The 26,699-nt window shown below is 37.8% G+C and overlaps 1 protein-coding gene across 7 annotated transcripts in view; it reads right to left on the minus strand.

Annotated features, from left to right (window-relative positions):
• Nme7 (NME/NM23 family member 7) overlaps positions 1-26,699 on the minus strand; it is a 128,862-nt gene that overhangs the window by 78,570 nt on the left and 23,593 nt on the right. For 5 of the 7 annotated variants that reach the window (XM_027417147.2, XM_035444867.1, XM_035444864.1 and 2 more), the window contains 6 exons: positions 24,612-24,719; positions 22,789-22,955; positions 13,172-13,282; positions 10,017-10,067; positions 7,220-7,427; positions 4,821-4,926 (listed from right to left, as the gene is read on the minus strand). In XM_027417147.2, the coding sequence (XP_027272948.1) occupies positions 4,821-4,926; positions 7,220-7,427; positions 10,017-10,067; positions 13,172-13,282; positions 22,789-22,955; positions 24,612-24,719 (751 nt within the window). The remainder of the gene's footprint in view (positions 1-4,820; positions 4,927-7,219; positions 7,428-10,016; positions 10,068-13,171; positions 13,283-22,788; positions 22,956-24,611; positions 24,720-26,699) is intronic. The other 2 variants (XM_035444869.1, XM_035444868.1) reach the window with 1 other exon arrangement.

Below are 26,699 nucleotides of genomic sequence, written 5' to 3' on the forward strand. Positions count from 1 at the left end.
TAGTTACTCCTAAATACATGTACATAAGAGCAACACTACACAAACTCATTTTGATACTATATTTCAATTACATTTTATTTTATGATAATAACAATATTTTTCAGTTTTAGATATATCTATATAATTTTTAAGTTATATAGCTACTACTTATTGTAATTTTCCTGTAATTTTTTATGACTTCATTTTATGGACAGAATTAAATTAACTACATATAAATAATAATGAGAACATAAATATGTTGCATAATTTTGAAATTAAAAATTAAAAAAAATGTAACATTCACCTGGTTTTACTTTCTTTTAAATTCTGAGTTCCAAAATGAAAACGTACTTCAACCTACATATTAAAAAAAAGACTGTAAACTCACACACACTTTTTCCCCACTGTGTTTAAAATAAATAAATAAAGTTAGTTTCTCTTTTTCCTAGCTCTCTTAGAAGTGACAAGAGAAATTCCTGCAGCCTCATAGATTAAGTGTGAGACTAGGAATTAAGACTGCCTACAAATGTATAAATCCTATTTATGCCCAGAAATTCCCATCCTGAAAGATAAGGATGTAAGTCAGTAAAGGACTTCATTGTGTACACCAGCAACTCACCAGCTCATTTATCCCAACAAAAGACGACTCAAACAGTCACTGCTTCACAATTTCCTTCCAACTGGGCAAACAACTTACTTATCAGCAACTGTAAACATTGATTCCAACTTACTGTATGATATTCCAACCCTAAAGTGTGGTATGAACTTTGCAGTCTCCAGCAGGTCACTGCAAAGTCAAAAGAGCCCATTCCAGATAGTTATTTCCAATGGCCTCTATGAAGATGGCTTCAAGGCTGTGCTCTTCCTTACACGTTAGTTAGTGGGCAGGAAACCTACTGCAGGTTTCTTGGGTATCAGGTACTCAGGGAATTCTGAAGGAAGTCAAGATTCAACACATTCCATTTCAGCCCTTCTCTAACCAGATGCTCCCCTTTAAATCTTTGTCTCTGTCTAGACCAGCCCATGAGTAAAAATCAATATGTCAGAGTAAGGGATCATTACAAAAAAAAAAAAAATGACAGGGCAACAAAAGTTTGACATAAGACTTCAAATTTCAAATTTCATTATTACCACAGAGAATTGGACTAATCACAAATTTCAAAACAATCACAAAGTATCACTGTAATGCAAGTTTAGAAATAAAAGAAAAAAATTATTTAAAAAACCTTAAAATGCCAAAATTCATGCTGGCATCTGAGAAGATTTTATACTTTATTTGCATAATTAATTTTATATCCTAATGTTTTCAAGCTTGAAAAGTAGATGGGACTGTGGCACAATAGCAATGCCCTTGTCTAGTTTAAGCAAAGCCCTGGGTTGTATTTCTAGTACCAAAGAGGAAAAAAAGATGAGTTTTAAAGAATAGCTCTAACCAAAATTATTTAAATGTATATAAGTAAAAAATTATATATATATGTGCAATAAAGTTTAGCATTTTGACATCATCATTAACATGTATTTTTATTAGATCTCACTTATATTTACCTATGTGGTTTAAGTTATATAGCTAGTATTTATTCTAAAGCTATTATTTATCTTCATCTTGCTTTATTTTACATTAGTATCACATTTGTTTCTTCATAAAAAAATTTAAGCAGGAGATGAGAATTTAGCTCAATGATAGAATGTTTGACAAGCAAGTGCAAAACCCTGGATTTAGTCTCAGATTAAATCAGACAGACATCTAACTGAATAAAACATATTAAGATGCTGAAGTTGAGCAATTTAAGTTAAAATTTTCTTCCTCACATTCAAACAGGTGTTATGTTTATACATGTATGTGCAAATGTAAAATCTATGAAAAATTTTGCATAGCATTTATAAATATATACCTACCACTCCAAGGTAGAAAATTCTTATATGTACATCATACATATACAGGCGGTCTTGGGAATGTATATGTATTATATTACATATATGTGTGTATGTATATTCACATTTGCATATATGTATACACATATATGCCTGGGCAGGAAAAGTAAGTGCAGCCTTAACCAGCAATTTATAGGGAGCACATAAATATAGTAATGAATTTAGTTTGAAGGCTAGAGAGATGGCTCAGAGGGTAAGAGCACAGGCTGCTTTCCCAAAAGTCCTGAGCTCAATTCCCAGCAACCGCATAGTGGCTCCCAACCATCTATAATGAGATCTGGCGCCCTCTTCTGGCCTGCAGGTATACATGCAGACAGGACACTATACATAATAAATACATACATCTATAAGAAATAAATTGGATTTGAGACTTTAGACTGTACTTCATTATTTCCACAGAGGTTGTTGGCTATCTACACTGCCATCATTTCCTGTGAAAATTTACCGACCATGTGATGTTTGTGTTTTTGTTGATGTTTTTTTGTTGTCCCTTAGAAGCCTGTTCTTTTCTAATGAGAGAAAGGTAGATTCTGATAGGAAGGGAATGGGGAGCCACTGGAAGGAGTCAAGGGAGGGGAAACTATAATCAGGATATATTGTATGAGAAAAAAATGTATTTTCAATAAAAGTATTTTCTCATTTCAATAATGAGAACATGAAAATTAGAAAACACAGGGTTTTCATAGTAGCGCATGCCTCTTAGGCCAGCACTCTCAGGAGACAGGAGGATCAGGAGTTGAAGGTCATCCTGAGCTACAGAGTGAGTTTCAGGACAGCCTGGGTGAAATGGGACCCTGTCTTAAACAAACACAACCAGAACAGAACAGTTTGGATCCTGGGCTTCCTGTTCTACATTAAGGAAAACAATCTCAATCTCTTGGGACTCCAGCTAGCTAACCTGGAAAAGAATGACAACTCTACCTACATGGCATCCTCGCCCTGCCCATTCAAAGAGATGATGTCTAAGGTTTTGACCAGTCTGCTATCTGGGGAAGTGGTAACTAACATATGTGTTTATTACCCATCGTGCATGGAAATGCCCCACAATTGTGTTCCCAAAGACCAGTATGATAATAAAGCACTTTCTAAATCATTAAAGATGCATTAATTATGCATAAGATCTGTAAGGTTCATATCCTCTCAACCAATAATACGACTTCTAAAAACATAGCCAGAGGAAATGATTAGAAATACCATCAAAGATTTATGTAAAAAGATATTCTTCAAAAATCTTTATTTTTCCCTTTTATTGAAAATACATTTTTTCTCATACAATATATCCTGATTATAGTTTCCCCTCCCTTGACTCCTTCCAGTGGCTCCCCATTCCCTTTCTATCAGAATCCACCTTTCTCTCATTAGAAAAGAACAGGCTTCTAAGGGACAACAACAAAAAAAATAACAAAATAGTAGATATCACAAAAACCATCACATTGAAGTTAGACAAGGTTAACCAACAGAAGACAAGGAGCACAAGAGAAGGCGCAAGTGATTCTTAATAAAAAACTAGATACAATCCAAGTATCCAAATACCGTACATAGGACTGTTATGGAATATTCCATCAATAATTAAAATATTCATGAAGCCTCAAAAAAAGACCTAAATGCCCACAAAATTGAAATTACAGCAACAGAATATAAACACACACCTCAGCTACATAATGCTCATATATATGCATCAGATGAGTATACACACACAAATGCAGAAAAAAAAACACATCAAAATATTAACAATGAGAAGTCTGGTATTAGGAAGCAGTTTTCATTTTTTTGCAACAAGATCTTGCTATATAGTCCAGGTTGGTCTGAAACTCACTATGTAGCTCAGGATGACTTAAATAACATGATTGTCCTGCCTCAGACTTCTTAGTGCTAGAATTACAAGTGTGTACCACCATGCCTGGTCTGGGCAAATTTTCATTGTCTCATATACAAATATGTATATGCAATTTCCAAGTTTTTGTATTGTATGTATGCTTAAACTACATAAAGACTACACTCAATTCTGCATATTACTCAGTATATTCTTGTCTTCAAGGACTATCTTTTAAATTTAACATCTCATTTCTAAAACAACTTGGAGTGACTGACAGAGATGCCCACAACAGATTCAAACACATGAGGAAACAGACAGAAACAAGAAATGAACTTGTATACTCACAGTGTACACAAGCATGTACGTGTGTGTGTGTGTGTGTGTGTGTGTGACACAGACACATGTAAATATGGATATTCATGTCCATTAAAGAACTGTTTCAGATATAGAGAACTGAAGGGAACATCCTCAACTTTTTCAGGAAACATGTGCTCTGGGTGTAATAAAGACTTTAATTTTTTAATATTCATTTCATGTGTATGAGTTTTGCCTGCATGTAGGTATGTGCAACACACACATGTCTGGTGTCCTCAAGGTCAGAAGGGAGCATCAGATCCCCTAGAACAGGAGTTGTGGATGATTGTGAGCCACCATGTGGGTGCTGGGAACTGAACCTGGTCCTTTGCAAGAACAACAATTGCACTTAACCACTGAGCCATTTCTCCAGCCCTATAAACCACGCTTCATATATGCACTTGGAGTGCTATTTAAGTGAAGAGAGGGAACCCATTATATAGTTGGAAAGACAGAAGGAAGGTTAGACGGCAAGGAAGCAAGATCTGTTCAAAACATGGATGAGTTTGGCCATGATCAACAGCCAAAGGAGCAGTTACTAAGAATGCACAAATTCCAAAATGAAGACAGAAATCTAGACACATTTATCTTTAAATGTTGCCTTGATTCATGGACTTTCAAAGAAAAGAATCTGAAATATTAACATGTACTTAATTTCATCATGCAAACACAGCAAGAAAACAAACATTAACAAAATAAGCTGTTCTAATTAATAAAGCATCTACAACATGGCACTTACCTTCACTGATGGCATGGGGCTTCACAATGCAACAGGTACAGTTGGTAAATTTAGCAGTGTTTGCTGGTCCACAGCCTCCACTTGAAGGAAAAAATAATTCCATTTCCTGTAGATACAGAAAGATGAGAAAAGATGATCTCTTATCTGAAACTTCCAGAATATTTCCGAAGATATACAATTACTTTTAAAGTTTCATGATATAAATTCTATGCTTCTGATTTTCTAAATGTGAATTTGCAGACTGAGTAACTTAGCTCCATTTCAGCACTTAACAATCAGAACATGCAGAGTATTGTAGCAATGTGAAGACATCATTGTGTGACCTCTATTATAACTGACAGGTTTCAACAAATTCTGAGAACTGGGAAAAATATATAGTTCTTACTTTCCCAAAAGTATAGTTCATAAATACAGATTAATTTTAAACTTAAAAAATAAAATATAAAAAGTTAAAACAAGGACATCCTTATAAAAACAGAAAAATTAATGTTTAGGAGTCTGAGAACCACAGCTAATTAACAATAGTTCTATTATAAATCAAAATGAGCAACGTATTTTGGCCTGATTCACACAGTGGCTATTGCTTTGCCTACAGCTCATTAAATCAAGAAGTTAGCTAGCAATCTGAATGAACCAAAGATGTTCATACTAATCAATTCTTTTAGTTACTTAAATGCTGTCCCTGAGCTTTCAGCACTATTCTTTCCACTATATTCTCCATAAAAATCTCTGTTCCATGCTCCAAAACATCTGCCAGTGAGCACAGAACTATCTAACTATCCTCTAGAAAGATTTTCCACGCTCCCAATCAGCGCCATGCATTCATCACAGCTGTGACTTGTCAGCAACCAAATTATAAATTTGAAGAAAAGAACCAACTTGCAGAGCTTAGTAGCTTCCAAAACACCTAAAACAAAACCTGCCTCAGAGTTAGTATTTTCTTTTCCCTGAATTTATAATTGAAAGAGCAAGTCTACCGTTTGGGAAGCAGAGGCAGGAGGCTCACTGCTAGTACAAGTCCGCCGGGCCTATACAGTGAGTTCCAGGTCAATATGGCTACATGGTGAGACCCTGACTCAAATTTACAATAAAATAAATCAAAGCTATACTAATGAACTTTCATACTCTATAGTGTACATTAAATTATATAGAATAATAGGCTTCATGGGATATTTTCATAGAGGTCCAACACACCCTGTGATGCTTTCTAGTTCCTTATTAACTCCTTACTCTTTTATCTTCTCCGCCCTCTTCTCTAACGGCCTCCCTTCTATTCTGATGTGCAAATATTTCTTTAAACCAGAAGCAAGAGGGAGGAGGAGAACTTACTCAAATACTGTATATTTCAGTGAGTCTGTTGGCAGGACATTATAAAAGAATAATTAACTTTTATTACTAATAGTAATTAACTATTACTATTGACTATTAACCTGCTTTTTGTCACTATAAGCCGATCTTTATAATTTTATATAAATTCATCCATTATTTTTTCTATCTTCTTTCACTCAAAAAATATTTTGAGATTCACTCCCTGTAATCAATCCTTCCTTCCTTTTTACAATAATATGCCATGTGTGACTACAGCATGGCTTGTTCATTTTGTTCATCTACTGGACATTTGTGATATCTCTAGTTTGGGCTATTACAAATAAGCTGTTACAAACACTCAAATTCAATCTTCTATTGAAGCCGCTCACAGGATAATTCTCACTATTATTTTGTTGTTGTTGTTAAGACCTAGATTTCATTCTTTCTTTTAAAGAAAGAAACTTTTTTGCTTTGAAATTTTTTATCAATCTGTCTGGCTGTCTATTTGTACATGCATGGCCAGAGGCCAGAGAACAACTTACAGAATTCTCACCTTCCACCACAGGGGTCCCAGTTAACAAACTCAGGGTACCAGGTGTTGATACAAGCACCTTTACCCACTAAGCCATCCTGCTGTCCCGAGACTTCTTGCATCTTCACACATACGTTCCATGTATTTCTAGTGTTTCTCCTAGACTCCTACTTAGCTAATAACAGTGCATGATCTAAATTACAGACTACTCCAATGAAGGTTCTTTAGGAATATCTACTACATATCAGTAAACTAGGATTCCTAATTGAATTCAGTCACAAACATGAGACTCAGCATTTATGCCTTTACAGAAAGAAGCGTGGCAACAAACGGCAGACTTGGAGAAAACTGCACTCCACTGTGACCAACACAACTAATTTAAAAAGGAGATGAGGCTTTGAACCGATACTTGATCCTAGGAAAATGTCAAAAGTTGTTTGCCACTACTACATCAGCTTTTTAAATTTTCCCAAAGTCCTCAGTGGGAGAAATATTTTATTCTGACATAAAACAATTTTCCAAACAAAACAGGAGAAAAATATTTCTCAAAACAACTTACTCTGGCAGCAGATGCAAAAGAATCAGGGCCATGAGCCGCGTTTCTTATGCTATCTGTCCCAAAGACGGCTCTGATGCTTCCGGGGGCATCTGTATGAGCTAGGTTAGAGTTTGCGGGTCCAAGCAATCTTTTCCACTCACAGATCGCATCATCTTTTAAAATCTCCATGGCAATAACAGGCCCACTTGTAATAAACTGGATCACTTCGCTAGGAAACAGGGAAAAGTCTGAATTACTTCTCTACTCTGTCAATCTAGACACCTGCCTTAACAATGAAGATACGGTTGAACATTAGTAATTTCAGGGACTAGAGTTTCTGGGCACAGTGAAGTGAATATGGGCAGTGCAAAACCCTCATCTCATGACTGGAGCTTTACATGGATCTAGTTTGCTACAAAATCATTACAGAACTTTTGTCAGGTTCACTACTGTTTGCAAAGGGAAAGCTTGTTGAATTCTGGCATTTCACTAACTTGAAGTGCATATTGTTGATCTAAGCTTTTCCTATTATTCTAAGGACAAAAGTGATTCCCTTCTTATTTACATACGGTTTACTGTGGTAGGTAGAATTTTACAATAACAAAATAATGAGCATGACATTTTGTAACATTTTCTATGCAGAGAATGACAACTCTAAACCAATGTGAGAAAGAAAAAGAATGGCACCAGGCCTTCAAACACTAGCCTCTTATTAGGAGAAAACTACTCTGGGTTATGATACACTAAATGATCAACCATACACACAGGACTTCATTAAAAGTTTATGTCTTAGTACCAGCTCCCTGGGAAGGAAAACTGACACTTAATTTTATTTTTCCATTTCTTCATGTACAGAAGGCAGCAATGATAAATTTCACTTGAAATAAGTGACATGCCAGGCAAAATAGAGAAAGGACAGGACTTTCTCAGAGAAAGGAAGACAGCGTAACAGGCTATGACCCTGACTGCTTTATACACTCCCTTCCCACCCCTTCATTAATCAACCCTTTTCACTTTAGAAAAACATTTCCAAGAAGTAACAACTAGAAGGAAGTATCTATACACACTATGTTAAGAGGACACGATATTCTTTTTTTTTAATTTATTTTTTTTATTATGTATACAACATTCTGCTTCCATGTATGTCTCTGCACACCAGAAGAGGGCACCAGATCTCATTACAGATGGTTGTGAGCCACCTGCTGGGAATTGAACTCAGGACCTTTGGAAGAGCAGGCAGTGTTCTTAACCACTGAGCCATCTCTCCAGCCCCGAGGACACAGAATTCTTAAACATACTGCTACATCTTAGCAGCCAAAACCAAATACAGAAAGGAAGTACGAAGGGAGAGAGGGAGGAAGGGAGGGAACAGTTACCTACTTAATAAGCATTTAATTATCATGCAATATATATATATATATAGCCATAAAATAGGATCCAACCCTGAGAATTTTATAATGAGTGTGGCATATAACAATTGAGGGGTGGGGCTACTGCGAGGACATGGATCCTGAGCTGACTTCAGTTACTTCAGCTGGGCTCTGATTGTCTTCCCAATGTCAGACTACCAGTTCATTCATTCAGTTATTCAAACTTTCTGCATATGAACAGCATGTAAGATATTAAGCTAGGAGTTATGATTCAGGGTTATAAAGACAAAGAACCTAAAACAAAGAATAATTGCCAAAAAATGTATATGATAATTCTAACAAAGTTTAGGAATATTTTATAATATCTGATTAAGCTATAATATAGTAATTTTATGAAATAGAGTTCTTTTTTTTTATATAAAGTTATTCTATGGGCTGGAGAGATGGCTCAGCGGTTAAGAGCTCTGACTGCCCTTCCAGAGGTCCTGAGTTCAATTCCTGGTAACCACATGATGGCTCACAACCACCGTGAATGAGATCTGGTGCCCTTTGCTGGCATGCAGGAACAAGACTGTACACATAATAAAATCTTTTTTTTTTTAAAAATTTATTCTATGTAGATTATCAAATAAAACGCCTACTGCAGCAGATTGGATAAATTTCATTTGTCTTTATTAGAAATATAGAGGGGTTAGGTGGGGAGAGCAGGAGGAGAGGAGGGAGGGGAAACTGGGATTGCGATGTAGAAAGCAAATTAATAAAAAAAGTTTAAAAAAAGAAATACAGATATTTGCTTGTCAATAGCTATGCACATTATTCATTTTAATTACATCCAAAATTTTTATAATCAATTCAGTTTCTAACAAACATTATTAGCTATTAGCCATTTATTTCCAAAAGAACAAAATATGTGTCAAATTATTTAGTTCTGTGACTTGTTTTGTACATACAAGATACCAAAATAAAGACCTTAAAAGCACAACAAAATTCTCAGAATAAAATATAATTATAAGCCAGGCAGTGGTGGTGCATGCTTTTAATCCCAGCACTTGGGAGGCAGAGGCAGGAGGATCTCTGTGAGTTCAAGGCCAGCCTGGTCTACAGAGCTAGTTCTAGGAGAGCTATGACAGTTACACAGAGAAACTCTGTCTCAAAATACAAAAACTATATATAGATAGATCTATCTATCTATCTATCTATCTATCTATCTATCTATCTATATGTCTATATCTATATATATGTCTATATATATGTCTATATATGTCTATATATATCTAGATATATATATCACATTTTCAATTCAATGAAACATAAAAGGATGCTTCTTAAAATTTAACTAAGCGATCTATTTGTTTCTGATTAAGTTTCAAGTATTTAGTGGTGGATATAAGAAGTCTTTCTAACAAAAGTATAGAAAAAACAATTTTAGTCCCCATGTAAGCACCTACTTATAAAAAGGCTTTGAGTGGTGGTCTACAAGAAAGTCTGTTGCTTCTTTCCTATAAAATAAGCAAAATAACAATAGTTAAGATTTCTTAAAATAGTTACTTTAGTATATGTTAATAAAACAACGTACAAATTAAAACACACACACACACACACACACACACACACACACACACACACACACACACACACACACACGATCTGCATATAAGTTAAGTTTTTTTTCAACCAAATAGCAATCCCAAGTATGGGTCCTATGGATGCTGAGATATAACATTAAAATAGGAGGATATTTTTATTTTTTTATTAATGTTACACTTCATCTGTCTTCCATTTTATCAGCATCTCACCGGATTCTCAATACAATTAAATATCAGATCAATAAGAATGTTTGCTATTTAAAGTCTAAACAATTTATATTTAAAAATGAGGAGACATCTTCTAATTCAAAACTTAGAATTAATTTTAAGCTTTAGAATTTTGGCCACAGCTTATTTTTCTTTTGTCATCCACTGGGGATAAACCTAGGGCCTCACTCCTATAATAGAGCACTCTCTCCACTGCCCCCCAAGTTCTTAATTCAGTAATTTTTGCTTAGTAAGGTCTCTTCAAGGAAAAGATCTGTATGTTTGTAGTTTTAAAAACTGCTTGACAAATTATACATATTAAAACCTACATTTCCACTAAAGGTATCTGTAGAGACAATAAAATGATACTATCATCTACTCCGGTAAGCTTAAAGGCCTAAAAGCTTTTTCTTTCCCCACCAAAATTGGGTGTCTTTCTTATAACTGTGCAGCTTTCTTGTTGGATTTAAAAAGAATTTATACCATGCAACAAATACATACATACATACATACATATCAATTCATTGGTTTTTTACAATTTTTGTTAATTTATTTTAAATGTACAGGATTTAGCCTGTATGTTTACCACATGCATGCAGTACACTTAGTGATTCAGAAGAGGGTGGTAGATCCCCTGGGACTGTTGTTACAGGTGGTTATGAGTCACATGGGTCCTGAGAACTGAACCTGGGTCCTCTGGAAGAGCAGCCAGTGCTCTTCACTGATGAGCCATCCCTATAGTCCTTCAATTATTTTTTAAAGTAGCAAATAAAATACAGGTGTTTGCCAACAAAAAAAAAAAAAAAATCAACCTTTAGGCTTGAGAATTACGATCTATTTACCATCCATAGTTAGGGAGGTTTAGAGCACTATGGGAAACCTACTGTTGTTGTTTAGCTAAATTGACATGGTGTCAAGCTGTCTTCTATGCAATTATGTTTACACCCACAGACAAATGCTGCTCTCAAAGGCCTTGCTCAGATAGGCTTCTTTCCAGTGAACATTCATCTGTGATGAATGCACAGATTCTAGGATGCTCAAGGTACCAAGAGAAGAGACAGCTGGGTGCTGAGCCCTAAGCAAGACATTTATACCATACGCTCCACGGCTCAGGAAGAATCACAGAAAGGGTGGAAGGAATGAAAGAGATGGCAGAGAGGGAGAAGGGCTGCAAAATGTTATCTGTTGAACATGACACAACCATTGCAAGCATGAACTCACAGCTGCTATCATTGCCTACACTGGACCTGAGCAAGACTGGACCTGTCAACAGTAGCATAAGTAATCTGTTATTAAATATTGCATGCTATGTTCTACTTTCATCCAGTGGGAAGCTCCATTTGCTGTCTACACAAGCATCATCTCAAGTGATCAAGTTATACCATGGAATGTATATATACACATCACTATATGTCACTATATAGTGACTATAACATCACTAGGTGATAAAAGATTCTCATCTCCAGGGGAATCTTATGCTGGGCATTGGTGGTGCATGCCTTTAATCCCAGCAGAAGGAGGCAGAAGCAGGCAGATCTCTGTGAGTTCAAGGCCAGCCTGGTCAACAGAGCCAGTTCCAGGACAGGCTCCAAAACAATACAGAGAAACCCTGTCTTGAAAAATCAAAAACAAACAAACAAAACAAAACAAAAATCCACTGGAATCTTATGAGACCATCATCATACACAGTTCATCACTGACCAAAATATTGCTATGTGCTACCTACATCACCTCATTTATTTCGGCCCTGCCTTGAATTGGAGGGCACTGGCATTGAAAAGAAGGGAGTGACATTTCTCTGTTCTGTCTGGCACTGTGAATACTTTTTTACCATTCTTATGATAAAGAAACTTAATCCTGGGATCACAATTACTTTGTAATAGAAAAGGCTTATTAGGAGAAGTCTTTTTTTTTTTTAATAATTTTTAATTTATTTACTTATTTTTATTACATACACAGTGTTCTGTCTGCATATTTGCCTGCACACCAGAAGAGGGCACCAGATCTTATGATAGATGGTTGTGAGCCACCATGTAGTTGCTGGAAATTGAACTCAGGACCTCTGGAAGAGCAGCCAGTGCTCTTAACCTCTGACCCATCTCTCCAGCCCGGGGAAAATGGCTTTTTGTTTGTTTTTGGTTTTTTGAGACAGGGTTTCTCTGTGTAGCTTTGGAGCCTATCCTGGCAGTCGCCCTGGAGACCAGGCTGGCCTCGAACTCACAGAGATCGGCCTGCCTCTGCCTCCCAAGTGCTGGGATTAAAGGTGTGCGCCACCAAAGCCCTGCTTAGGAGAAGTCTTATTTTCATCAAATACTTTAAAAAATACCTAATTAGGTTAAGTCATACTGCTTTTTAGAGAAGTAAATGGGTATAGTGGCATACACATTAAGATGAGTTAAATATAAACAAACATTTCTAAATGCATCTCTTTCAGGAACCAGAACTAAGAAGAAATCAGTGGATGGCCTCATCCTCTACTATTTTTATACAGTACATTATTCTCACATAGAAGAGATTATGTCAGGAATTGATGTTATGAAAGCAAACAGAGTTATGGAAGTCAACACAGCTAAATGAGGGCTATGTACTCTGACAACTGCTAGCTGCCTAGAGTTAGGTCTTCGTTTAACTAGCTGATTATCTATTGTCATGCTTTCTTCATCATGGTAGTCTATATTTGCCATTCAGTGAAAGACTTTTGTTTTGTGGGTTCTTTGTGTTTTTTTTTTTTTTTTTTGCTTTTGTTTATTTAAAAAATGATGGGAAAAATAAATGTCATTACATAACTGACAATGAGCAACATTAATTACCTTGAAAGTGTCATCATTCGGAGTTTAGTTATAGTAAATCCAGCTTTGATTATCATTTCAATTATTTTTCCAGCTTTTGATACTGCATCTGGTTTGATCAGGGCTAATGTTCTGTAAGAAATAAAGAATGGATTTGAAAATAAAAACAGTCCTCCAGTTTTTATTTATGATTCCAAGCAGTCATTTTCTTTTTTTTATTTGAATTAGAAACAAGATTGTTTTACATGACAATCCCAGTTCCCTCTCCCTCCCTTCCTCCCCTACCACCCTCCCCAACTAAACCCTACCTACCACATATCCTTTCCCGAGTAGTCATTTTCTTAACAACCATATCAGAACATTACTACCCAAATTAAAAATATAGGGAAGTGGATTAAAGGTATCTCTTAAAAAGTTACATAAAGTAAGATAACTATTTTCTCAACGAAATCAAAATAAGCTAAACCTCATTGTTAAAAAACAAGAGACTGGATGTGGTAGCAAACCCCTTTAGTTCCAACACCTAGGAAGCAGAGGATGGAGATCTCTATTGTGAGTTTGAGGTTAGTTTGATCTACAAAGAGTTCCAGGCTAGCCAACAATATATAACAAGACTTTACCTATAAAAAATAAAATAAGAGGAAGTGGTTGAAGAAGAGAAGAAAATACATAGGAAGGAACAATAAAAATTGTTATTTTTATTTAAATTTTTTATTACATTTACTTATTTTTCATGAGTGTTTATATGTGTGTAAGCATGAGCATTTCATGCAAGGAGTCCAGAGGGCAACTTGTGAGTCAGCTCTCTTCTACCATGTGGGTCTCAGGGATACAACTCAGTCCTCTGGCTTGATGGGAAATGCTTTTAACTGCTAAGCTATCTCATCAGTCCTAAAGTGTGTGTGTGTGTGTGTGTGTGTGTGTGTGTGTGTGTGTGTGTGTGTGTGTGTGTGTTTAAACACCCAAATTAGAAAATTCAGGTGTTTAAAATGTCTATATGTTATAGAATTTTTAATATAGAAAACTAACCCCCAGGAAATTGCATAGATATACTAGAAATTTAGTGTTAGTTCTCTAACAACTTAAATTTATGCTTGCCATGCTTTCTCAGGTCAGCATTGACTCAAAAGTAACTATAACTATAAATTCTTCTACTGGGTCTCTATTCATGGCAAGGTTGAAACACAAAGACCCAAATGCCCTCTCAGCCAACAACACATCTCAATATCAAATGCCATGGTAGCCTTTAAACATGAATCATGCTTTTTCTTCCAAAAAGTTCCACCAGAGCCCTGCTGTGTCCAGCAAGCTCCCACATCCATCTTCAAGAGAAAACAGTATGAAAACCTTTAGGATAAATTAACCTTCTCAATGGACAGTGAGAAAACAGATTGGCTAGCCTTCACCAAGGCACACAGGATGTAGATATCTGAAAAACAACAATCCTCCCAGAACCACACAGCAAGAACGTCTTTCGTAGACATCACACTCCAAGCAAACTGCAGCAAGCTGGTCTGTGAGAAGACAACCAGCAACCTGCCATAGAACAACAACCTAGATAAGGCAGTGTGAACACTGTACAAGGGGCATGTCAGTTCTGTGCCAGGCCCCTCTGAATGCAGTACACCTACAGAAATAAAAACGCTCATCTATGAAAAATGTTTCAGAATGTACTCATGCTTGTTCTAAGTACACAACAATCCATTTTAAATAACAACCAATTTGTGATTTCTCTTATGTTCTCTTTGCAAGCATGTGCTCACTTCACAGATAAAGGACAACAGTCTCTCAGGCAACCTGTGATTTAGAGAAAAACACACTCTGAATGATTTCAACTGGTAACAACAGCAAAGTTGTTCAGAGAAATCCTTCTAGTGAACATGTTTTTATTGTTGTTTTTGTTTTTTGTTTTTTTCCAGACAGGATTTCTGTGTGTATCCCTGGCTTCTAGGAACTTGCTCTGTAGACCAGGCTGGCCTCCAACTCACAGAGATCCACCTGCACCTACCTTCCAAGTCCTGGGATTAAAGGCATGCGCCACCACTGCCTGGATGAAAACTTTTTTATAACATGTGTAATACTTATTGGAAGGAAGCAAGGAAGGAAGGAAGGGAGGGAGGGAGGGAGGTTGAAAGGAAGGAAGCAAGGAAGGAATCTTGCTATAACCTTGAATTTTCAACCCTCTTCCTGAGTGCTAGAATTACAGACATGTACTGCCATTCCACACACCTTTAAAATCATTTTTTTAAGGCAGAGATGAGTTGACTAGATAGTAAATAACTATTAAGAAAGTCTAAAATAGGGGTCTTGAAAAGGTGAGAATCAATGTCGCTTTTGACTTGCCAGCACGGCCTCTGGAAATCTGAACTTTAATATGCACTGCAGTACCAGTGGAGGAAACAGACTATAACAGATGATCATTCCTAAAATAATTTGGACCAAATTCTACAACTTCAGGGCAAGCCAGAAGGCATGTGCTCATATCACATAGATTCAGAACTAAAAAAGAATGTTTAATTACACTTTTAAATTGTGTGTGTGTGTGTGTGTGTGTGTGTGTGTGTGTGTATGTGTATATGTCTGAGGGTGTGTGTGTCTGTGGGTGCATACATCATGGTATACATTAGAAGATCAGAGAACAGTCTGAGAGGCTCAGTTCTTTCCTTCTACCATATGGGTCCCAGGACTCAAACTCAGGTCTTAATGACTTAGCAGCTGTCACCTTTACACACTGAGCCATCTCACCAGCACTAGAACTGAAATATTTGAACTTGGATAATGGATAACAGCCATCCCTCTAAGAAACAGACAGAAACAACAGCTCCTCCCCAGAAGCAAAGAAATTGTATTCTGTCCCTCAAGTAATTCAGCATAAACACACAGCACACACCTATCATACACATTTATGCAATAATCCCACACATATACCCATGATAATCACAACATAAAGATAATATGAGAGATGGAGGGTGGGCATCAATATAAGGAAGAAGCAGAAGAAACACCAAAGAAGAAATGAAGACTTACAAGCCTTTAAACACTTCAGATTCTGGAGCTATGGGTTTTGCAACAATAATTTAGAGGGGAAAAGCAGACAAAATAAACTTAAAAGATCACAAAAAGATGCAATGATGAAAAAGATAAGAAAGTTTTTGGGAAGAAGTTGACAATACGACCCCTATCTGGATGTGGAGTTCCAATAAAAGTCGGATTCAGGAAACTCAACTGTGATGCCTGTGTGAATGCTGAGAACGCAGAAGGAGCAGGTTACTGAGTAAAACAGAACTCCATTTTGAATTTGTTAATTTTTAAGAACCTGTGAAAAATCTAGGTGGAAATGTTCAGAAACAGAAGAACATATGGTTTTGCAGCTGGGGTGGAATCTAACTCGGACAGAAACATGCAGCTGCATCAGAGGAGTGAACAGAATCTCAGTGGTAACAGAAGAGAGGGCCTGTGGGTAGAACTGAATTAATGATGACTGTCAGAGCTAAGCAAACATTTGGAATTATCTGATGCACTTAAACATTCAAAAGAGATTCGGCTCTTTCTCCTTGTATCCAGAAAGCCATCTTTAAACTCCTTCTAAGCACAGACACCACCTTCAATGCAGCTTGGAATACTCACACTCCTTTTCAGGGAAATGTGTGCATAAAACAGCTGAGATTCCTGGACTCAGAAGTTTATTCAAGTCACCCAAATGACTGCTATTATTTACTACCCAACTGCAGTTACAAAAGAATCAGAAGAGACAATGGTGAAATAATTTAAGCCAATGGAATATACTATTGCATGCATTTTCATTAACCATAAAGGCCAAATCCTTCAAATGGTTACTCACATTAAAGTACATCCAGTTTAAAAATTCATCCCACCCAATGGTACTAGAAGTGTATCAGAAAAAGGACACATTTTAGAGTAAAAAACAAAACAAAACAAAAAATCCAATGGAATTTGTTTCCTTTTACTGTCTAGATGTGTGACTGGCCAAGGGACTTTACCATCCTATAGAATCAGTTAAGAACATTCATTCCTCACAAATCAGAGTTAAAAGATAGAAGTAACGATTGTTAGGACCATTTTTACTTTTATTTGGCTCCAGTCAAGTCTATGAATCCCAGCTTAATACCTTTTCTAATTTAAATGAAAACCTAAAGTTCTCAATAGCTGAGATGAGTATGCAAAGTGCCCATCACAATGACTAGCTGTGATGAAAACACCACGAGCAAAAAGCAAGTTGGGGAGAAAAAGGTTTATTTGTTTTACACTTTCATATCATTGTTCATCATTGAAGGAAGTCAGAACAGGAACTCAAATAGAGCTGGAACCTGGAGGCAGGAGTTGGTGCAGAGGCCACAGAGGAGTGATGCTTACTGGTTGGCTCCTTGTAGCTTGTTCAGCCTGCTTTCTTATACCCAGGACCACCAGCCTAGGGATGACAGTACCCACAGTGGGTAGGACCCTCCCACATCAATCATTAATTGAGAAAATGCCTCACAGCTGGATATTATGAGGCATTTTTCTCAATTGAGGTTTCCTCCTTTCAGGTGACTTTAGCTTGTGTCAAGTTTACATAAAACTAGCCAGGACACTGGAATATATTATTATCTACAGTGAGTGAAAGCTATAGATATTTATTACTCATAAAAGGGATCATAGAGGCTGAAGATATGGCTCAGTTGGTAAAGTGCTTACCACACAAGCATGAGGGCCTGAGTTAAAAACTAAGCATGGTGGTTGTGCACCTGTAATCCTAGCACAAGGGAGGAAGAGACAGGTGGACTCCTGATGCTTTGTGACCACACAGTCTAGCCAAATTGGTGAGCTCCAGATTCAGGGAGAAACCCTGTCTGGACATATAAAGCAGAGAGTGATAGAGGAAAATTCTCAGTGTCAACCTCTGGCGCGTGTGCGCGCGCGTGCGCGCACGCACGCACGCACGCACACACACACACACACACACACAGAGGAATGCACACATGCAGGTATGTACTCAAATTCATACACACACATGCATGCACAAACACAGGAACACATGATGGAGTTATAGCTGCTATCTCTTTACTCTCACTAACTTTTAACATCAGATTTCATAAGAATAAATGATGCTCTTGGTCTAATACTGTAGGACCTTCCCAACTTAACAGTTGCCCTTTGATGGTCTCCCACAAGGCAATCAATCTTCATTTGGCTGGTCACCACCTGTGCACTAACCCCTACACTGAGCTTCAAACCACCTCAAGAATTAGAAAGAGACTGTAAAGAAAGGATAAGGAAGTCACAGAAAGAAATACCCTGTTCTATAGAGGCTACAACAGATAGTAGGCACTGCTATTTTGGTAGTAGGCCTTAAGAAATGACTTGACTGATTTTTTTTTCCAGTTTGAGTTAAGTAGTTTCTGGAAATTTTTAAACATACAGCCTTAACTTCCAACAATGATCCCTAATGTTAAGAACTACAACAGTAACTACATAAGTACCAAAAAACCCCCCAAAAAAACAAACAAAAAACACCTTTCGAATTATCTCCAAAATCAAAGCCAAGAGATGAAGGAATTAAAATTTCATTTCCAACATATTTAATCTGTTCTCAGAACACTGCAGTTCATAAATGTGGGCACTGAAAATTAAAATGCCATTTTCATAACACTGGAAATCAATTTTCAGAAGAAAAGTTATTATTAAGTCATTTTTTTTCCTATAAAGCTTGATTTTTAGCTGCATCTTCAATTGGTTTGGTTTCTTTCTAAATCAAAACCAAAGAAGATCAGGATGGCAAACACTAAGGAAAGAGGAATAAAAGGAGCATGTGCTGCTCAGTGCTACTGAAAGTTTATCCATGTCACAGAAAAGCCATGGCATTCCTTGGACAGTTGTCCTTTCAGGCCCCTGTGTAAAAGCTTAGTCCCAAGCCTGTAGTTCTATGGCAGAACTTTGCTAGGAGGGAGGGGGGTGTTCTGGGAGGTCTTTAGGTCACAACTTAGAAGAAGTGTTAGGGCAGCAGACCGTTCTTTACTTTTCTGTCCTGAGGTGAAACGCTTCCTCCACCACTCAGTATCCCATCATAATGTGTTGTATTGCTGCGAGCCCAACACAGTGAGGTCAATCAATTATATGATGAAAGCTCCAAAACAATGAGACAAACTGACCTCTTCTCTCTTTAAGATGCCTTATCTCGGCATTTGTTAGAATAACTTGCTAACTAAAGCAAGCCAGTGCAATAGGAGGGAGAGATGAGGAAGGCAGGCATGCCTGCCAGTAACCTTACTCCTTTATATACCAGGCATTTGCAATGACATAATCCCACTCATTCATTCATTTATAAAGGTTTGTAGGAACGTTGTGAACAAAAAAGACAGATTGGCTTGTCTGCATCACAGTATTTTTCCTACAGTTTCTTTTCTTTTTCATTTTGACATTCATTGTCTTTTATCAGTCATGTCTTCCACCCTTATTGGACATGCTAGTTCTATGACTAAGATCAATAACAGACAACATCAGTGACAAACAGCTTAAACTTCCTTATCAATTAGATCAAAAGTCATAACTTGAAGATAGAAAGGAAATACAAAAAAAGGGCTGATAAACTTGAGTTTTTAATTTATTAATTCCTTCAGCTGACACAGATTAGGCACTTGTAATGTTTAAAGCGATTTGCTCAGTGACATAAAAGAAATAAATAATGATGAAGTAAAATAGAATGAGAAGAACCATTTCCAGGTCCTATGTTTAAATTCTCATGTCTTTTTGTTTTTCAGGTATTAAAATTTATTTTAGTTATTGCACAAAGCAATGGGTTTCACTATTACACTTTCATAATATACAGCATTAAACTTTGCTCATCTAACCCCTTAGAAACCCCCACCATCTCCTCGTTTGTATAGTGGTGGGGAAGAAGAGGAGGGATGAAGAGGACATGAGGGAGCAGAAAGGTTGAGTCAGGAGAAGAATAGAAGATGACAAAAAAGGAGATACTATAATAGAGGGAGACATTTTAGTTTACAGAGAAATCAGGCACTAGGGAAATATCTGGAGATCTACAAAGATGACACCAGCTAACTATCTAAGCAACAGAGGAGAGGCTACCTTAAATGTCCTCCCCCCGATAATGAGATTGATGACTGACTTATATGCCACCCGATAGCCCTCATCCAGTAGCTGGTGGAAGTAGAAGCAGACACCTACAACTAATCACTGAACTGAACTGGAATCCAGATGCAGAGAAGGATGAATGAAGAGCAAAGGGGTCCAGACCAGGCTGGGGAAACCCACAGAAACAGCTGACCTGAGCATCAGGGAACTCTTGCTCCCCAGACTGATGGCTGGGATTCCAGCATGGGACTGATCCAGACCCCAGGAACATGGGTTTCAGTGAGGAAACCTCGGAAATCTACAAGACCTCCTGTAGTAGTTCAGTCTTATCCCTAGCATAGGTATGGACTTTGGGAGCCCATTCCACATAGAGGAATACTCCCTGAGCCAAGACACACAGGGGTGGGCCTAGGCCCTATCCCAAAGGATATGACAGACCCTGCTGACACCCTATGGAAGGCCTCACAATCCAGGGGGAGCAGAAAGGATATGTGATAGGTAGGGTTTTAGTTGGGGGGGGGTGGTAGGGGAGGACGGGAGGGAGAAGGGAACTGGGATTGTCATGTAAAACAATCTTGTTTCTAATCCAAATTTTAAAAAATCTGAAAAAAAAGAACCCCCCCCCACCATCTCTCCCTCCTCGGGTTGGTCCCCTTTCATAAATATATATTCCACTTGACAATGCTAGTGTCTTCTCACAAGCATCACCTGGCTTAAACTTTGGATAAGGCTTCTGTCCCTCCCTGCTCCCATCCCTTCCTGCCAGCTCTGCCAGGGAGCAACAGTGGAGCAGTGTGCTGCCCACTCCTTCCTACTGGGTTGCCCTTTTTGTTTCCCCCACACTTTACAGTTGACATCATTTTCTTTAAAATTTTTTTTTAGTTAGTATATAAAATAATGTGATTCATAGTGACATTTTCATGTCATTATACCCTGTTCTTTTTCACACCCTGCTGCGCTCTCCAATGGTGACTAATTTCTTCTTAGTCTCACTTCCTTCCCTCCAATAGTCTCTGTCTGCTTTCATGACATATATATTCTATTACAATCTCTTGTTCCCCAATCCCCACTCTCTTTAGTCCTCTCTCCTCCATAGTTTCCTTTCTACACTCTATCATCTATCTATCTGTCTATCTTCCACATTTTAAAGAAAGCATATGATATCCATCATCAGTCTAGCTTACTTCACTTGCCATAATGACCTCCAATTCTATCCTCTTTTTGCAGATGTCAGAATTTCACTCTTTGTAGCTGAATAAATTTCCCCCAACAAGCTATCTCTCTCTCTGTGATTTCTGATGTTGTCCAGATCTTCCTGTCTTTGGAACAGAGGCAATCCTTTGTTCTCTTGGCTTGATTCACTTAGTGCATCACCTTGAGGCAGCTTCTCATCCACCTTCACCCCAGATGTTTCTAACGATTGCATTCTTGACTTGGACGGTCTCTGAGCTTTATTTATTTGTTTGTTTGAGACAGGATTTGTTTGCTTAACTGTCCTGGCCATCTTGGAACTCTGTAAGCAAGGCTGGCCTTACACCCAGAGATCCACCTGCCTCTGCCTCCTGAGTGCTGAGATTAAAGGTGTGTGCCACCATTGCCCATCTCATTTTATTTTTATAAGTTGGGATCTCATACAAGTTGACCTGAGCCTCCGTACATAACCTCATATGACCTTGAACTCGAATGCTCCAACCTCTACTTCCCAAGTGCTGGGAAGACAAACATAGGCCACTGCCCCCAGTTTCACACAGTGCTGGGGCTCAAACCCAGGCCTTCAGGGCTTTATCCATTCTAGACATTCTACCAACTAAGCTACATCCCAGCCTTCATTACTCCATTTCAATTAACCACATACACTTTTTATTTCCTATTCATACCTATTATTACCATAATTATTCAGATCATTATTTTAGTAATTAAACTTTTATAAGTTTCAGCCACCATCTTATTCAAGCAGAATAATAGTTCTTCTCAACTTAAGCTAGGATTTCCCACCTTTGCATCTTTCTTTACACTCATTCCTTTGGCTAGCATTTGACCCCAGCTCATCTAACTGGGTGATAATTCAATCTGTCTTTAATCATCAAGACCAAACGACTCCACAAAGCCCTCAGTTTCGCAAGAAAAACTTCATTGTCTTCCGAGTTTACATTGATTCATGCATCATTGCTTCCTCTCTCCCAAAGCCATTCCTATCCATTGGAAGAAGAGTTTATCCTTCTCAAAATAGTCTTAGGCTTTAGTGAGAAACAACAACAACAAAAAAACAACAAAAAAGATAGTGTGTAAAAAACTTCTCATTCCCCTCCCCCCCCAAAATATTCACCTCCCAAGACTACAGATAATCATTTTGTTATTCTAATCATAAACAAATCCTAGATCAGTTGCAAACTATTCAAAAAAGAATGTTATAACATTATATTGGGTCACTGGAAAAAAAGGTATGCTGTGAAAACACAATCAAGAAACAGCAAATCAGAAATTAGTAGCCAAAGTCCCACATAATGAATGATTCAATGGAAAAGATGACATAATTGTTTTCTTACTTCTCTTTCCTACTGCCCAGCTGGCGAGCTGTGTATTGGTCCCCATAGTCAATCAACAGCAGTTGTCGAGAAAAGACATTCACTTTGTTGCCTATAAACAAATCTTCCACGCGCAGGTCGTCATACTTGGTCCGCTTTAAGAAGGTACGACGATTCTTTACATCATGCTAGGACCAAACACAATGAAAAATATAAGTAAAGAATGTTAACCTTACTGGGAGGTAGATAGCTATACCCTTTTACTTTTGACTACACATATAACCGATGAAGTTGTCTGGTGTCTTCCTCTGTCATTTCCCACCTTACTCTATTGACACAGGGTCTCTCACTGAAAGTGAAGTTTGCTGTTTAAGCTAGGCTCGATGGCCAGAGAGCTCAGAGGAGCTGCCTGTCTCTGCTACTCAATATTGGCATCCATCACATGGAATAAGGCCCAGCTATTATGTAGGTGCTTAATGTTCAAGCTCAGACCTTTATGCTTTCACAGCCAGTGTTATTACCCACTAAGAGATCTCTCTAGGTTGCTTAGCTTGTTTTGAGAAGACGTCTTGCTATACAGCTCAGGCTGACCTTGAACTTGTGATTCTGCTGCCTCAGCCTCCTAAGTATTGAAATTATAGTGAAATGTCACTAAGTTTAAGCTGTTCCTATATTTTTAATGTCAAAACTTGTGAAATAATTTGGTTAGACATCTCCAACAAGGTTGGGTGCGAAGGTGCACATTTATAACCCCAGCTGAGATGAGGCAGGATTGCAAAGGAGAAGCTATTCTGGATTATGTGGTAAAATCCTGTCAACCTCATAACTCAGAAAAAAATACCAGCAGAAAGCTATCTTGATATATTAATGAACACTAAGAAAAAAGAATTCCAATAAAAATACATCTTCAGATAGTAGTTGATTACTCCCACACCTTTGTGCCACTATTACACCAGTGTGCCTTGCAAGCTGGCCACCTGTGTGTATCTCAATGTCTATGTGTGTTTCTTGTGCTTTTTTTCTTAGGCTTTTTTTTCTGTTTGTTTTGTTGTATTATGATTTGTTTTTATTTAGTTTCTTAGATGCCTGTTTATATTCTAATGAAGAAAGAAAGACAGGGTGTGATGGGGAAGTTGGGAAAATTTGGAAGGAGTTGGGAGAGGGGAAACTGTAATCAGAAAATATTGTATGAAAAAAATCTATTTTCAACTTACAAAGAAAAAAATTTATCTTCAATTGCAAAATCAAAATCAACCATACCAAAGGCAGTCTTATTCTTCTCCTTGTCCCATAAAAATAATTTTGCTAATTTTTAAGCAAGCAAAGGCTATTTGTCAGTGTGTTAGCTCGTATGTCTGAGCAGACTTCCATGAACTCGCCTGGAAGCCAAAGGTGAACTTCAGGTCTTGTTCTCAGGAGCTGTACACCTTACTTTTATTTGTTTCCTTTTTTGTTTGGGGGAGGTTTTTTTGGTTTTGTTTTAAGACAGAGTCTCACTATGTAGCCCGAGCTGGCCTGGAACTTGCTAGGTAAACCAAGCTGGCCTCAACCAAGTACTGGCCAGGCTTCTGCCTCCTGAGTACTTGATTAAAGATGTGCAGCACCACTCCTGCTTCACCTTAGCTTTTGAGACAGGACCTCTCACTGAACCTGGGGCTTACCCAGTCAGCTAGACCATCGAGCCAGTAAGGCCCACCACATCTCTACGGGAATTACACAGTGCTGGATTACAGGAAGGCACCACCTTGCTTGACTTTTCCCGGCCGCTGAGCATCAGACTCAGGTCCTCAGGCTTGCACAGCCAGCACTTTGCCAACTGAGCCATGGTCCTAGCCCTCATTTACCATTTCAACAGTTCCATCTGCGGGGTAAAACAGAAGCTCGTAGCGTCGGAGCAGTGAGGCGTTGGGATCGTACCACTCTGTAAGGAAAGCAAACCTCTCACTCTGATTCTGTGAAGAAAAGAATTTTATCACTGTCATATAGCACATAAGCACTCCTGTAAGTCATAGAAAAAGAAAATGAGGATTTCCAAATACTGACACAAGCCAATCTTTGCTATTGTAATGAATTATTCTTCTTAGAAATCTGTCCTGCTGGTTTCTGGTCAAATACCCTTGGGTCTTTCAAAGGTGCACTTAATCTTTGTTTCATGGCCATTCAGTGTCCTAATATAGTCAGCAATCTTGGAACATGAGCTCCTGATATGACTCCTTTAACAACATACAGAACACAGTTGTTCTGAAGTCAAGTTTACTTAAAAACTGTCATAAGCTATCAAAGGTCTCCAATGCTACAGATTTTCATATCCCAAACTTGGGGATTTAGCAAATATAGATTATTGTCACTGATGTGGTAAATGTTCCTTCTCTCCTTAGTCATTTTACAGCAGTATCATTTTAGAGAAAAAAAAAAAAAAAGACCCTACTGTTTCTACAAAAGCAGTCACCTCTGAGAAACAGAAGTAAGCCAGGCCTTCCATGTATTACTCTCTGATAAATAAGCACCAAACAGAAGACTGACAAGAATGATCTCCACTATTTCCAAAAGTTTTAAGTATTCTGAAGCTCTTAGGTATGGCCTCTTAGAGTTTTGAGTTAGAGTTTGCAATACAAACTACACACAAAGAAGTCTCCTGCCTGTTATCTTGAAAAGGGAGCCAATTTCTTAAATAACCATGATTCACCTCAATGGAAATTTTTTTAAAAAAACAAAAAACCATAAAAGCAATCATGGAGCGCTGGAGAGATGGGTCACTACCTGCTCTTCTAGAGGTCCTGAATTCAATTCCCAGCACATACATGGTGGCTCACAGCCATCTATAGTGGGATCTAATGACCTCTTCTGGCATGTAGGTGTACAAACAGATGGAGCACTCATACACATGCAATAAATAAGGAAATCTTTTGTAAAAATCATGGAATTGCTACCCACAGATGCAGAAAAATAACTCTCAAGCCAGTACTCCTTCCTTTATGAGGTAGAGAGGTACTCTGAGAGCAAACTGTACTCAAACTTGGTTTACTTTCTACCTCCTGATTCCCTTGTGAAGCACACACCCTGCCCCTTCTTTCTTCTCACACGCATTTGGGGACATAAAGACAGGACATCTAGACTTGGGTTTTGCTGAGGTTCGCATGTCTCTACCAACCCCCTTTTGAAAGTTAATTTCCAATGTGATAGCAGTAAGCCTTAGAACTTTAGAGATGTTCACAGGTTGCACATTAATGAATCGGTGCTGCTTTGGGAATGAGTTGTTACAAAGGGAACTCCCCCACTCATCCTTTTTGATCATCCACTATGGAACAAAGATGCTCATGACATGTTCTTTGAATTTTCAACACTCAGAACAATAAGCCAAATAAATATATCTTCTTTATAAGATACCCAGTCTCCTCACATATTATGTTAAAACAACAGAAACTAAAAGACAGCCTGATATTCTCTCTCTCTCTCTCTCTCTCTCTCTCTCTCTCTCTCTCTCTCTCTCTCTCTCACACACACACACACACACACTCACACACTCCCAGACCACACTCATTTTCAAAACTTTTAAATTTTACTTTTCAACTTCATTGAGTCAAGTCTATCACTTTCTAAGTGATATCAATGCTGAGTACCACTTTATTCAAGGCCTTCATTTTATAGATAACGAAATTGAGTTCCAGAGGATATCCACGACTAGCATAACATTATGGATCTTGTCACGTGACTGAGCCAAACGCAGCACTGCACTTTGCACTTCCCAGCTCTTTCCCCAGTTCTGGCCTTGCAGGAGAACTCAAGCAGAAACTGGTTCTACTAGTACATATAGAAACCTCGAGTTTGTTCTATAATGTGCCTGGTGGTTACAGGACTAATTGTTCACTAACTCTTCATTGAATAGTTCAGTTTCTCTCAGAAATACTTTATAGAAAATATTCAAACATTCC

This window comes from Cricetulus griseus, chromosome 5 (assembly GCF_003668045.3).
Source record: "Cricetulus griseus strain 17A/GY chromosome 5, alternate assembly CriGri-PICRH-1.0, whole genome shotgun sequence".
Taxonomy (NCBI): Eukaryota; Metazoa; Chordata; class Mammalia; order Rodentia; family Cricetidae; genus Cricetulus; species Cricetulus griseus.